At 38.5% G+C, this 14,920-nt stretch overlaps 2 protein-coding genes across 5 annotated transcripts in view; one reads left to right on the top strand and one right to left on the bottom strand.

The window, feature by feature from the left end:
* Positions 1 to 14,920, top strand: part of PFKFB4 (6-phosphofructo-2-kinase/fructose-2,6-biphosphatase 4) — a 64,987-nt gene that overhangs the window by 14,723 nt on the left and 35,344 nt on the right. The window lies entirely within an intron of this gene.
* On the bottom strand, positions 444 to 14,910 carry LOC122424938 (zinc finger and BTB domain-containing protein 44-like). Of its 4 annotated transcripts, none has more exons than XM_043443201.1 (4): positions 10,546 to 14,905; positions 6,727 to 6,890; positions 5,042 to 5,342; positions 444 to 3,263 (listed from the first exon to the last, which is right to left on the bottom strand). In XM_043443201.1, the coding sequence occupies exons 2-4, from the start codon at positions 6,740 to 6,742 to the stop codon at positions 2,984 to 2,986; spliced, it is 597 nt and encodes a 198-aa protein (XP_043299136.1). In that variant the 5' UTR covers positions 6,743 to 6,890; positions 10,546 to 14,905; the 3' UTR covers positions 444 to 2,983. The 4 variants fall into 4 exon arrangements, 3 of the variants coding, with proteins under 3 accessions (XP_043299136.1, XP_043299137.1, XP_043299138.1); XM_043443202.1 differs by having other exon boundaries at positions 6,727 to 6,839; XM_043443203.1 differs by having other exon boundaries at positions 6,727 to 6,836.

Genomic DNA, 14,920 nt, shown 5'->3' with positions numbered 1-14,920 from the left:
GGCTTACCTCCTCGGTTGGGCTGTGGCACCTTCAGGCCCCCTGGGACCCCTTTGTCGGCCTCCTGATGGGGGCAGGCAGGTGGGCTCCTGAGTGGATTTGCGATAATGCTTTTCTCTCCACCTGGAGGTTTCTTTCTGGGGAAGTGGGGTTCCTGGTGGGAGAGTCCTGGATGGGGCGGTTCCGTGCCCCTTGTCCAGGCCCTCTCCCCTGAAGGAGGGCCTCAGGGCCCTGGTTGCTGATCAGTAGGACCCTCAGTGGGTAGGGAGCTCCAGGGAGCCAGGCCCAGGGCCCTAAATGCGTCTCTGGTTCCTTCCCTCCTGCCTGCCGTGGTCTTTGCCGCAGACCTCGTCGAGCCCTGGCATCTTGCTAAATAAATGATGACATAATATAATGGGTTTTCATCTTTGTATTTTTTTTTTTTTTTTTTCTGGTAAAAATTATACATCCAGGCATCCTTCTCTCAGATGAATTTTAAATAAATCTAAGTAACACTATATACAATTATTTTCTTGCAGCTTGGTTTCTTAAACAGGCCCATAAGCTAAGTAACCTTAAACTATGTATCAAGAAAAATGTAAAGCCTCACTGAAATAGAAAAAAAAAGGACTATGTTTATATCACATGTTAAGTATTAGTTAGTTACCTGTATTGATAAGATGTGGGGAACAGACAACTAGCAATAAGCATTTTCACAGTAGGTTCAAATGTCTCATAAAACTTGGAAATCTGTATAATTTGTAACTACCAAGGAAAATTTAAAGTTTCCATTTGGGAAAAAATAGACAGTGATGGCAATCCTACATTCTGAGAATACAGAACACCTCAGAATGGGCAAAACTGTGCAGGACTCTCAGTACAAAATCCTCAGGACAGGGGGTATGCTAAATTACTTTCAATCAACAAATCTCCAAGTTCTGATGTATCTTCTCATCAACTCTATTTTCTTTCCTTCCTTCCTTATTCTAAAAAAAATAACTCTTAGAACTGAGGGCAACAATGACTCCTGGTCATAATTTCACTTATTCTTGTCTTGTCCATGTAAGATTTTAAAATTAACTTTGAGATTTATCTACTGGTAGGCATAACAGTTTCCAAAGAATCTATATAATATTAAAAATAAAAATTCCTGACCTTTCCAGTTGAGACACAGCAGTACCACTATTAGTATCATATAGTCTTGCTGAAGAAAAGTAATTCAAACTACTGGTAAAGAAGCATAAATGATGGAAGGCTATCATAATCTGTACGTGTTCATTTTCCTTAAGGTACTATAGCTATTTGGGGAGCAAAAAGGAAACAACAGGTTCTTGAGTGAGAAGAGGAGTTGGAAGCAAGTTAAAAACAGCAGAATATGAAAACAAAAAGAACATTAGCCTAAAAAACTTCAAGGAGTTCACTTTCCCTTCCTTTACATTAGTAAGAGGTCAGCTACAGAACAAGCCATTCAAAAAATGAAACGAATCACTGTAACTTAAAAAATTTTTATTGAGGTCTAGCACCCAGACAAAACTGAGATCTTGTGTTCTGAATAAGAAACTGTATTGTCTTTTTCTAATCTAATCAGGTGTCTTCATAATGATTAAACTCTGGGTATATACATAGGGGAAAAAAAGTTACTCAAAAGATCATTGTTCATGGACTCATGAAATTTAGGATCAAGGTAAGCGATGCTTTAACGGCACCAGGTAAAATGTATACTCCAGTCTAGAGTATCATATGTATTTCAACTATAAACCAGGAAGTTTCACTTTCTTTTAGCAGCAAGAGGTAATATTCATTACCTTAAGGTTTTTAGTTTTTCTTTAGTCTTAACCATTTTTTTCCCCAAATAGATCTGAGTTACAGATCATCACTTTATAGCCTCTTCTCTATTATTGCTTACATTCTGTAAAAACTATACTAACTGCTTTCAATATGACATTTTGCAATGTCTAAAAATATTGTGGAATAAGGACAATATATCACTGTCACATGGTATTTTGTAAACAATCTTAGTTGGGTTAAGAACATAGCCTTAACAGAGAATTCTTTATTTTGTCCAAACAGCAGAATGAAAACATCCTCAATAATACACAAACCTATATATAAAATATAGAACATCTCCAGTATATTTCCTTTTTATGGGATCATGCCAAGTATAGGCAAAAGAAAGTACTGTTGACAGGGTAAGACAAAAACTGACTTAGGCAATGACCTCATTAGCCAGGCATTAACATTCAAAGACCAGGTAAACAATGATTTTAACCAGAAAAGCAGTATGAAAGAGTTCCTATGAAGCTGAGATTCACACACCATATTCCCCATTCCTGGTCACTTCATGCACAGGTTGACTCTTCTCAACCGTGGCTCTCTGCCGTCTTTCACAGAAGAAAGATAATTTGGAGAGTACTATTATAAAGGTACAGGGAATACGTAGCCCAATACCAAATTTTCACCATAAAAAATTATAACGACAAAGCAAAAAAAAAAAAAAACGTGGAATTTCAGAAGTACACACCCTAATAATTTTTAAGAAAGCTCACCATAAATATTTCCAGAAACAACAGGCTTTACAGAAGATTGTACAATGTCCTGTGTACAAGGGTAAACATCTATTCAGGCCATTTGCCAAATTTGTTTAGTAGTATGTTTCTGGTGTATCCTTTCATTTCAGGAAGGTCAATAATCATCTGATTTCTTCTCAACCTAATGATATGTTGTTAGCCTACTCCTGATGATGGAAGAGGAAACTGATATAAGTGTGAAGTCAACTGCTTCTCTCTCCTTAAGTTTCAGGGTTTCTACTGTATTTCAACACCATGTTATTGTGCACTTACAGAAGCAATCTCTCAGTCATGAAAAATAAAACATCAGTTGCAGGACTTACAAAGTAAAAAGGGAAATTTTTCCAAACCCTTTTTTTTGCTTAAAAAATTAAATTCAAATGTACAAGACCAAGCACAGGCACTTTCCAAAAATTAAAAATGAAGCCAAACTATGAAATTACTCAATAGTTATAGAAGACAGCTCTGATTTTGGGGGGTCATCTCTGGTTGCCTCGGCAGAAGCACTGGTCTTTGGCTGCTCTGGCATTTCTTCCTCCTTTTCTGTCAGCCCAAGAGACCCCAAGGGAAAAGTGCTTTCACAATTCTGGGTCGAGGAGACCTGTGAAATTACAGGCATTTGAACAGAGGAGTTGCTTTCAAAACTGTGTTCTCCAAGATCATATTGAACAAGGGTCTCTTCTTGCTCCTGGTTTAAGTAGTCCGGTACTAGGAAATCACTAGGTAAGAGGCAAAGGATGAAACAGGGAGTCAATTTTCAAGCCAAGAATAAATAAGACATAATAAAACGACCTGATTTGTAAAACAAGATTGGGAATTTTCATTCTCTAATTCTTGAATGAAGATTATAACTCAGGAATTTTCAGCTTCTAAACTTTCCTAAACATGAGCCAAAACCATCCATTAGAACCCAAGTATATCAATTCTCCCTACCATCACGAGAGAGATCACATTCAGTGTCACTGTGGACACCTAAACAGCCTTTCTCCTTCTATGTAGAAGAGTTTCTGTGCACAAAACAAACGCAAATAGCATGTTCATTTAAACAAAATCATTTGAATAACTTATGTGTAACATTTCTTGGATTATACACTAATTATAAGGTATATAAACCTAGCTTTCTATTACTTCTTGGATACAGTTAAAAAACTAATCCTCATGCATAAATGACCTTATATACAATCTACCATATAGAAAAATGTAAAAAACCACTTAGATGCTTTATTTAAATCTTTACTGTTGAATAAAAACGTTCATTACACTTTATAATCTCAATAACTAATACACTTTAGGTTATTTTATAATTTGTCCACTATTAATTAAAAAAATTAAAGTCTGTTCATTTGCAAAGCAATTTAAGATGTCCTCGGTTATAAAAAGTCTTCAGATGTTAAAGAGTGGAGGACAGAGGGCTCAGCACAGGGAAGATACAGAAAACAGGCTGTGCAGTTAGTTAACTGGGACACGATTTTATTCCTGAACAAACTTTGATATGTCATGTATAATATAGGTTTAGGGATATAATAACCAGACACTCAGAGTCAGAAATGATTACATTAGAAAAATGTCTGGCTTGAAGAGAAAAACAAAATCAATGCAAGAAAAAAGTTTATAGAAAAATAAGATTAAAAAAATAAAGGTGGTGTAAAATTTGATTTTGTTTTATAAGAAACTAAGGATTCCTATAGATGTACAATTCTGATAAAGTATTAAAAATAGACAACAGAATTTTATATCTAGAGGAGACCTTAGCAATCATCTTTAAAGCTTACACATTATCCTTCTCTAAGTTCAAGCTTCTTCATCTGTGAAGTGACGTGTTCAATCATACCAGCAGTGAGCGGCAGAGCCAGAACTAGAACCCGATCCTCAGCTACCCAATAAATCAGAAAGGTTAACTCTATCATAAATTTTTAATATTCAAAGTATGGAGTTCTAAACTGAAAGAAAAAGAGGAAAACTTCATTTGAGGTAAACTATCAATTATAGTTGCTGCTGAAGTTTCTCTCATTATTTAGAGAAAAAAAAGAGAGAAGTAGTCAAGAATTTAACCAACATCCAAAGAATGGGAAGTAATCCACTGTCACCAAATATCATCTGACATGGTAAATTTTCCAGTCAGGTCTATTTAAAATCTACTACAGAATTACTTTAACCTTACATTAAAAAACAAACAAACAAACAAAAAAAACCACAACAACGCCCCCCCCCAAAAACCTCCAAAACCCAAAACAAGTGGATAAGTAGTCTATCTCTGTAGGAAAAGATTTCTAATGCCAACTATAAAAGTATTTAAAACTGTTTATACTTAGAAGAATTAGCAAAATTTTATCAGGAGATCAGAGTGTTATTGGATAGTGGGAATTTTTAAGGAATGTGATTGATTAGCTGGCAACCTGATTGAAAAACAAAACAAAACACAGCAGGCTGCCCTAACAACAGGAAGAGAGAGTTTAGAAAGCAGTTTCCCTGGTTCCATTTTCGGTGTGCACCTCACCTGCTCTGGAAGTAGTTTGCTAGCTCTGACGCTTCATGGTTCAGACTCCTCAGGTGCACGATTAAATTTCCAGAGTTGGTGAACATGGCGCCACATGTTTTGCACTCGTAAATCCGAGGCTTGCGGATAATATGCCGGGAAACCCTCATGTGGTGTTTATATTCCCCGAAGGAAGTGAAAGTGGCACTACATATCTGGCACCGGAAACAGCGTTTACCTTCATGCTTTAGGCGATGCATCTTTAGCGAGTAAGCCCTGGTGAACTTTTTCCCACAGCGGTCACACTGAAATGGTTTAATTCCTATAAAATAAAGCAATACAAAATATTATCTAAAAACAAAATAAATGGAAATGTCATAAACTTCACAAATTTCTGAACTGTAATTTTGTAGCAATAGATAATCTGAAAAGATAAAAATCATCAGCAGAAGTGAGTCCCAAATTCAGCATCTTAGAAAAAGTACAAAACATCTGAAAAGTCACTAGTGCTTGAAAAAAGCAAGCAAGAAAGGCACCACAGGGGTGAGGGTAATCAAAGTGATATATACTCCATTTGATTTTTGAATTCTTCCAAATCTTCTTAGACTTCAAAATATAATTTAACAAGAGTATTTATTTAAGCAGACCCCAATTCTTCACCTATTATTATTTCATTTCATTAAAGTAGTAAGGTTTATATCAAGAAGATGTGTAAATTGATCAGTTATCTAATCTTCATTTCCTATCTCAGAGAAAAATGAGAAGAAAAAAGAAAAATTCTAACATCTCTGAACATAACTAGTGATTGTAACAGAACTATCTTTGGTTAAGTTTTGGGGTACTTAATGTAATAGTGACATAAATATGTAGAGATTAATATATGAAATGTAAAGTGCATTTATGGTCTCTTCCAATTCATTATCACAGTTTTAGCAAAAAAATATCAAAAACCTTCAAAACATAATCTGTTGATTCAACAAAGTCACAGGGAATTAGTGTTACAACAGGATTGTTAGACCTATCTGAAGAAGAGGAAAGTGAGACAGTTAAACAGCTGAGAATAGTAGCAAAGATTTCTTCGTTATCAGAGGCCAGTGTTCTACCCATAAGAATTTTATTGTCTTTATGTGGACACTGAACTTAAGTTTCAAGTATGTTCTACACATCATTTATCCAAAATCTTTTTTACACTAAAATAATACTGCAAGGCTGGCTGAATAGGGCACAGAGAAATTTCTCAGGGCACAGAGAAATTTAGGATTGCACAATTAAAATAAAATTCTTGTATTTAATTTTTAAAAACACTTTTTATTTGGAATTACAAACTTAAGAAAAATGAGAACAGCACAGAGAACGCCAACATATGACCTTTCAAGCCCATCTGCTTTACCTGATGCACTCGTGCTTTTCTCCCTCACACACACACACACATGTATCTGATCTCTCTTTCATGTATATCACGTGTGTATCACACTTGCCCCAAGTTCCAATCAGAAGATTTATGCCTGTGACCAACGTATTAAGCAAGTATCTTTCTGACAATGCAACAAATCAGCAACAGACGTGAATTTATCTGTTCTCACTAGACTTCCCAGAGATATACTTTTTCCTAACTCAAAAGCATCTGTTTACTATTTTTAACTGGACTTCCAAAATAAAATGTTCTAGAGGGTTCATTTATGCCACAAGAGGAACGATGGCATTACCTGAGTGGATCAGCATGTGCTGCTTCAGGTTCTGAATACGGGTGAATCGCACCCCACACGTTGGACACTGAAAAGGTCTATCTGGACCATTGGGACTTGGCCGCTCTGTGCTGCTGGTGGAAGGAGCAATGTAGAGTTGGTAGGGATACTGAACATTTTCCAATCTAAAAAACAGACCAAAGAAGGCAACCAGGCTCTGATTTTTAAGTTCAATAAACAGTTCTGCACAAGTTTAAATGAACAAAAGGAAATAAACACTTAAATGATTTTACTTTAGGTATCCTTAATCTAATAATCCTTTCCTTCCTACTACTGCTTTAATTCAGGCTCTGGTCAATATATGGCTATCTCTTTCTATTTTGCCCCACACCCCTTCCACAGTGATCTGATTAAATCAGTCTCTTGCTAACAGTCCTGTGATGGTTCACTGCTATCTTCAGAATGAAGGCATACAAGACTCATGATCTGGGTCTGTATACTTTTCCAGTTTCATTCCTGTCATACTCCCCAAACATACCCATACCAAGCAATTCCTCCTTAACACTTCTCTCTCAGTGCTGTGCTTTCATATGTTTAACTTCCTCTACCTGCCTACCCTTTTTGCTTAGATAACACACCAGTCATTTTATGAGATGTAGCCAAGAAGTTACCTCCTCCTCCTGAAAGCCTTCTTTGATTCACCAGTGATTTAGGCAGGTACTCTCCTATGCAGAGCAAGACTCCTCTGCAGATCACTCATGTTATCTGCTTACTTGTCTGTCTTTAACCTCTCTCCCGGCCCCAATGTCGGTGTGACCTCTGAGGACAAGGGTTACCTTTCATTTCAATATCCCCACCACTCAGCAGAGAGTATCTAGTACAGAACAGACAACCCCATTCATGTTTGAAATTAAGGAATCTAGGCATATTTCCATTTGCTTACACCTTCAATAATTTACTCAAAGGACTCTGGTTCACAACCTGCTCTACACCAGGTTATCTTCTCAAATACAGTAAATCGTATTTGAATTCTTTGAATCCTTTGAGTTTTCAACACACTTCTAAAGTCTGTCCTGGACTCAAATGATGAGGTGTTACTGCAGTGAAGTTTTATATTCAGTGGTCAGAAACAGACCATAAGCACTCAAAAAAATGATCATAACAGAGAATTAAAGTGGAGTGATCCAACAATGATTGGTGCTGTTTTACTTTAGACTGGTGGTCAGGAAAAACTTTCAGAACTGACAGACAGTGATCTGAAGAATGAAGAAAGAGGGAGCAAAGTGAAAATTAGGGAAGAAAGCATTTCAAGCAGAAGAAAGACCTTAAAATGGCAGGCCTGCAAACCAGAACAAACATGGACGACTCCAGGAACTGAAGAAGGTCAGCATGGCCAGAACGTGGTCTACGAGGAGTATGGTCTGAAGGGTGTCAGGCTAGAATCACATCGTGTACGGCTTTCAAGGCATGGCGAGGAGTCTAGATTTAAGAATCTACTCATTTCATTGGTACAAAGTATAATGGATTATACTGAGATGAAATAGACACTGGCCTGCCTTTTGTTCAGCACAGGGGCTACCATTCACAAAGAAAGCTCTAAGCACGTTTCAGCTAGACTTTAAAGGGTTACTGGGGGAGGGGGAGGACATCCTAAGCAAAGGGACCACCCAATAGAATCCTGAAAAGAGTGTGGCCTATTTTGTGATCAGAAATCTCTGCCAATAGGGTCACCATTAAAAAGAAAGGTAATAGGAAAAAAAAAAGAATCGACTCATTCTAATCCCAAAGAAAGGCAATGCCAAAGAACGCTCAAACTACTGCACAATCGCACTCATCTCACACGCTAGTAAAGTAATGCTCAAAATTCTCCAAGCCAGGCTTCAACAGTTTGTGAACCATGAACTTCCAGATGTTCAAGCTGAATTTAGAAAAGGCAGAGGAACCAGAGATCAAATTATCAACATCGGTTGGATCATCAAAAAAGTAAAAGAGTTCCAGAAAAACATCTGCTTTACTGACTACACCAAAGCCTTTGACTGTGTGGATCACAACAAACTGTGGAAAATTCTTAAAGAGATGGGAATACCAGACCACCTGACCTGCCTCCTGAGAAATCTATATGCAGGTCAAAAAGCAAGTTAGAACCGGACATGGAACAACAGACTGGTTCCAAATCCGGAAAGGGGTACTTGGTCAAGGCTATATACTGTCACCCTGCTTAAATAAGTTAAATGACTTATATGCAGAGTACATCATGAGAAATGCTGGGCTGGGTGAAAGAACAAGCTAGAATAAAGATTGCCGGGAGAAATATCAATAACCTCAGATATGCAGATGATACCACACTGATGGCAGAAAGTGAAGAAGAATTAAAGAGCCTCTTGATGAAAGTGAAAGAGGAGAGTGAAAAAAGTTGGTTTAAAACTCAACATTCAGAAAACTAAGATCATGGCATCTGGTCCCATCACTTCATGGCAAATGGATGGGGAAACAGTGGGAACAGTGACAGACGTTATTTTTTTGGGCTCCAAAATTACTGCAGATGGTGACTGCAGCCATGAAATTAAAAGACGCTTGCTCCTTGGAAGAAAAGTTATGACCAACCTAGACAGCATATTAAAAAGCAGAGACATTACTTTGCCAACCAAGGTCCGTCTAGTCAAGGCTGTGGTTTTTCTAGTAGTCACGTATGGATGTGAGAGTTGGACTGTAAAGAAAGCTGAGTGCTGAAGAATTGATGCTTTTGAGCTGTGATGCTGGAGAAGACTCTTAAGAATCCCCTGGACAGCAAGGAGATCCAACCAGTCCATCCTAAATGAGATTAGTTCTGAATATTCACTGGAAGGACTGATACTGAAGCTGAAACTCCATTACTTCGGCCACCTGATGCAAAGAACTGACTCATTTGAAAAGACCCTGATGCTGGGAAAGTTTAAAGGCGAGAGAAGGGGACGACAGAGGATGAGATGGTTGGGTGGCATCAATGACTCAATGGACAAGTCTGAGTAAACTCCAGGAGTTGGTGATAGACAGGAAGGCCTGGCTTGCTGCAGTCCAAGGGGTTGCAAAGAGTCAGACACGACTGAGCGACTGAACTGAACTACTGGAGAATTTAGAGTTTGCTACTTAGAACAGCAACACAATCTGACTTAATGTAAAAAACAGAATTTTGGCTGCAGAGCCCAAAGGACTTGTGGATTAAATACAGGGGTGGGTTTGAGGGAAAGGATCAAGTATAATTCCCAGAGACGTGCCGAAGAAATCGGGGCTTGATGATGACGCGGTTTACTGAGACAGGAAGGCTAGAAGAGCAGGTCTGAGGGAGGAGGCTGGAGCATTGTCTTGGTCTTAAGTCTGAAATGGCCCTGCTACATCTATGTGAGGATATCAGCAGGAAGGGTCAATGTGAAGACAATGACCTGGGAATCATGAGTATAAGGAAAAGGGTTTGGTGAACTGTTTTGGTAGCAGGTCAGGTATAATTATTTTTGGCTTTGCACACTACATGATCTCTATTTCAACCACTCAATTTTGCCATCCACAGACACAGCATGGTTGTGTCCCGATAAAATTTGATTTACAAATAAAGGTGGTGGGAGAATTGGCCTGTGGGCCTCAAGTTTACCAACACCTGAAACAGATACTACTTAAAGCAATGGAGCTGGGAAGTTTAGGAAATGCCTGAAAAACCTTTGTCTAATTTATGTGGCTACCTCATGATTACAAAATATACAAAAGTCAGGTTTCAGTAAACTTTTATGTAATCCTAGATAAAATGCTCGCATTCAGAATTACATGCGGGACCCTTACAAGAAAACGTCCTACTGTGTTGGTACTAACCGATCATCATCATCTACGTGAGCGTTGGTGCTAGAAGTACCCTGAAGTGTAGGCAATCCTTCCGTGATGCCTTCATCTACTGAGCCTGTGAACAAGAGGACAGCTGTCAGTACTCAGGTGAAATAAATAAACCAGGATATAAATTGCAAGCTCTGTCTCTAAGACTTTGAACAGATTATCTACATGTGATTTTAAAAATCACGTGTAAAACAACAGATTCTTATATTACTACTTAAATTCTTCGGATTATTTCTTTGAGTATTTAATTTAGAAAGGAGCACAGAAATTCAAATATAAATGAAACAAAAATTGACATAAAACTAAATAATGTAACATTTAAGGAATCACTGACAAGTTTTTTTAAAGACATTTTATGGTGACACACAGCTAACTTGTTGTACATACACTTTTTACACAAATAAAAAGACAACTGTAGGGTAAACACGTGTACAATGTTCTCACAAACCCTAACACACTACACTGGCAGCTTCTTTAAAGTCCCCATTACCCTTCCCTGATCACAAACCCCTCTTTCCAAGAGCAACCATCATCCTGTCTTTCACAGTTATAACTTGTTTCCTTTTTTCCTCACCCTTCTTCATTTTTTTGGCTGTGACATGTGGCTTGTGGAATATTCCCTTACCAGAGATTCAACCAGCACTTCTAACAGTGAAAGCGCTAAGCCCTAACCACTGGACCACCAGGGAATTCTCTGTTGTGAGTATTCTTGTACAACAGTGCATGTACGCATGTTTGTTTGTTTTTCCCTATGGTATCTAAATCAGGAATGGATTTGCTTGGTCATAGGATATATATTTTTTTAACTTCATGTATTTGTTGAACCCTTCCCTGGTGGCTCTGTTGGTAAAGAGTTTGCCTGCAATCTGGAGACTGGGGTTCAATCCCTGGGTCAGGAAGATCCCCTGGAGAAGGAAATGGCAACCCACTCCAGTATTCTTGCCAGGAGAATCCCATGGACAGAGAAGCCTGGTGAGCTAGTCCGTGGGGTCATAAAGAGTCAGACATGAACTGAGTGACTAACATATTCACTTTCTATGAAATGCTTGTTCAAGTCTTGCTACTGAGTTGCCCCCTTCATTATAAAAGTTCTTTCCATGTTCTGGATACAAAGTCTTTTATCAGTGAAAGATGTTACAAATATTTCCCCCTCTTCCATGACTCCTCTTTTCATGGTTTCTTTTGATGACTCAAAGATTTATACTTTAATTGATCAGTCTTTTCCTTTATGGTTATGGCTTTGGGGGCTTGTTTTTAAAAATCCTTTCCTATCTCAAATTACTTTATGAAAGATTTAGATTTTGCCCTTGACACATATCTTTCTTGAACACACCTGGAGTTGATTTTGTGAAGGGAACACTTACTGAAAAGTCTCTTTTCTTCTCTGCTCCGCAGAGCTCTAAAGGCATGGGTTTGTTTCCAGGTACTAGTTCCATCTGCTGGTCTGTATTTGCATGAATGCCACACTGTACTTACTGCAGTTTTAGAATAACCTTGATATCAGGCTGAGTAAATCCTCTTACCTTGCTCATTTGCTTCCTGAATATCTTTGCATTTCTTTATACATTTTAGAATTAACTTGTTGAATGTAAGTGATAATTATTTCATTTCTCCCTTTCTATCAGTTTGGAAATTACACAATCTTTTCCTATTCACTTTACTGGTTGCTTTGGAAATCAGACACGTACTTACCAAAATTGAAAGAAAACTTTACTTCTGCCTGGACAACAGAAGGATTTTGCAATTTACAAATTACTGCCTGATGTTTTACTTCTTTATTTGGATAAAGCCTCTATTTTTTCATATAAGCAATGTTTGTCCACATCTGTTCATGTTTACCTTTGCTCTTCATTCTTTTGTATATTAAACTTTCCATGTTCACTTTACGTCTACCTGTAGTCTATCCTTAAATGTTTTTTTAGTGATGATATTCTGAATCATTTTTCTTTGAGAATGCATTTCACCTTCATTCTTCAAAGATACTCTGTGTGCAGACATTTAGATACACATTTATTTTCCTTAGCACATTAAAGATATCATTTCATTGGTCTCTAACATTATTAAGAAGTTAAATATACCTACATTCGTACCGTCCATAAGCCTTACCCTCTTCTACACCTGTAGTCTCTACCGTTATCTCTGTGATGGTTAATTTCTGCGTCAACATACTGGGCTAAGGGGTGGCCAGAGAGCAGGTAATATATCACTTCCAGGTGTACCTGTGAGCATGTTTCTAGAAAGATTAGCATTTTGGTAGACCTGAGTAAGGAGAATCATCTTCTATTATCCAGTATGGTGAAGGGCTGAACAGAACACAAAGGTGAAAGAAGGGCAAACTGCTCTCTGCTTGAGCTGAGACATCCGTGGTCTCCTGCTTTTGAACATCAGTGCTTCTGGTTCTCAGGCCTTTAGTCTTGAACTGGGACTGATACTACCAGCCCTGAAGCTCCCAGGCCTTAGGATTTGGGCTGGAACTACACCACCAGCTTTCCTGGCCTCCACCTAGAAGACAGCAGACTCCGGGACTTCTGGTCCTCCATAACCACGTAAGCGAATCCCCCACCTCCCGCCTCACCCTGCATACGCCTCTGCCTATCTGTCCTACTGGGTTTGTTCCTCTGGAGAACCCTAACAGTTTGTCTGTGCAGCACTTGGGTGGTTTCTTCTAATTTATCTTCTGATTTACCAATTCTCTCTTCTGCTCATTTCAACCTGCTGCCAACATATTTGATTAGCCATGGTTCCTTTGTGCTGGTTGTTTCTGACAGTGGTTATTGCCCTTGAAAACACCCTGGAGAGGACTGACTTGCTGAGGGAAGGATGAATGTGCCCTCTTCCAGAAAAGATTTCTGTTTGCCTCTGTGAGGTTCCTGGAAGGTAGGCACTCTCTAAACCAATTTACTGTTTGAGATTCCTTGGCCTGCGCCTGCAAGGAGCAAGCACGACAGAAATCTGCAAGAGTTCTATCCATCTTTCTCAGGGGTGTGTTTTTTTCCTTTTCATCTTCTAGGCAGCCCACTGCCAAGGTAGCTGTCTCCAAAGTTCCCCTAGAGTCTGAAGGAAGGTGAGCAGGTGCAGTCCTTGTGGTATGTGAACTCTGGGGCCCCTACTTCATGCATGCACCTTCTCTAAGACTTTGCAGCTTTCATATGCTCTGGGTTGACCTCTGTCTCCCTCACCCTTTTCAGCTGATGAACCAAGGCCCATTCGTGTTTTGGCAAATGTCTAGGGAAAAACAGGTTTTAGTGCTCTGGTGAGTACTTACCTCTCCGGGTCAGACTCTTCCTTAAAATTAACCCTGATCATCTTTTCAAATACCTTAAAAGGTGACTTTAAAAAAAAAAAGGTTTTTTTGTTTTCAATGGGAGGGTAGATCCAATCAGTCTCGCCAGCTCTCATCAGGTGTTGAACTCGGTCGATGTGTCTACCATGTGCAGAAAGCTGTGCTGCCCCAACTGAACCAAGGAGCCTCTGCAGCTGTACACTCTTCCGGTGGCAGTGTTGTAACAAAAACTAAAATGTACTAACTGTAACAGTTTGTACAACACCACATACACGTGAACATTTAATAAACATCATCTGTTAACAGACACGTAAGATTAAATTTCCTCCCAGTGAAAATTTAGAATCCAGCACTTCAGTTTTCCCTCTTGGAACACTTGAACCAGGTGACATCAGGAAATGAATATGCTTTCCACTTAAGTAAAATTCTCCTAAAAAACTAACCTAATCCCTTTTAAGGCATCCAAACTTTATTAAATCATTTGCACTACAAAATTTGTGCCAGAGCTGTATATTTTGCCTTGACTTCTTAAATATAGAACATTAAAGATAACTTTTTCTTGTTTCTTGATGACTCAAGAACACCAATTGTTACACCTTGTTCCAATACACTGACAGAGGCTTCTGAAAGGAGACAAGACCCTGTGTTTACATTAATCCCCAACTGCACCTCTATTCCTTCCACCCCCATGCCATCTCTCTCCCTTACTGGTCTGTGTTTGGCATTTCAGTGCATGCCTTTTCTTTTTCTCTTTCCCTTACTGTCAAGACATTTATGCCTTTTCCTTACGCCTACTCATCCAACTTATTCCTGATCCTTCTCATTGGTTTTCAAACCAGATGTGGGTTGGAAGACCAGATAGTGCTGTATTTTGTTTAAGAAAGAGCTCTTGTCAATTTCTTCCCATTGTCACTTTTTCCTTTAAAGAAGAGGGAACTCTAACATTTCAATCTGTCTGAGGATAAAAACTGGAAAAGTTTCAGTATTTGGATATGGTCACCATGGACACACAAACAAATCTACTTTATAGTATTCTGCAGTTGTTCAGAATGCAGGCAACATTAAAGCTTATAG

This window comes from Cervus canadensis, chromosome 22 (genome assembly GCF_019320065.1).
Source record: "Cervus canadensis isolate Bull #8, Minnesota chromosome 22, ASM1932006v1, whole genome shotgun sequence".
Taxonomy (NCBI): Eukaryota; Metazoa; Chordata; class Mammalia; order Artiodactyla; family Cervidae; genus Cervus; species Cervus canadensis.
This window is presented reverse-complemented; position numbering and strand designations above follow the sequence as displayed.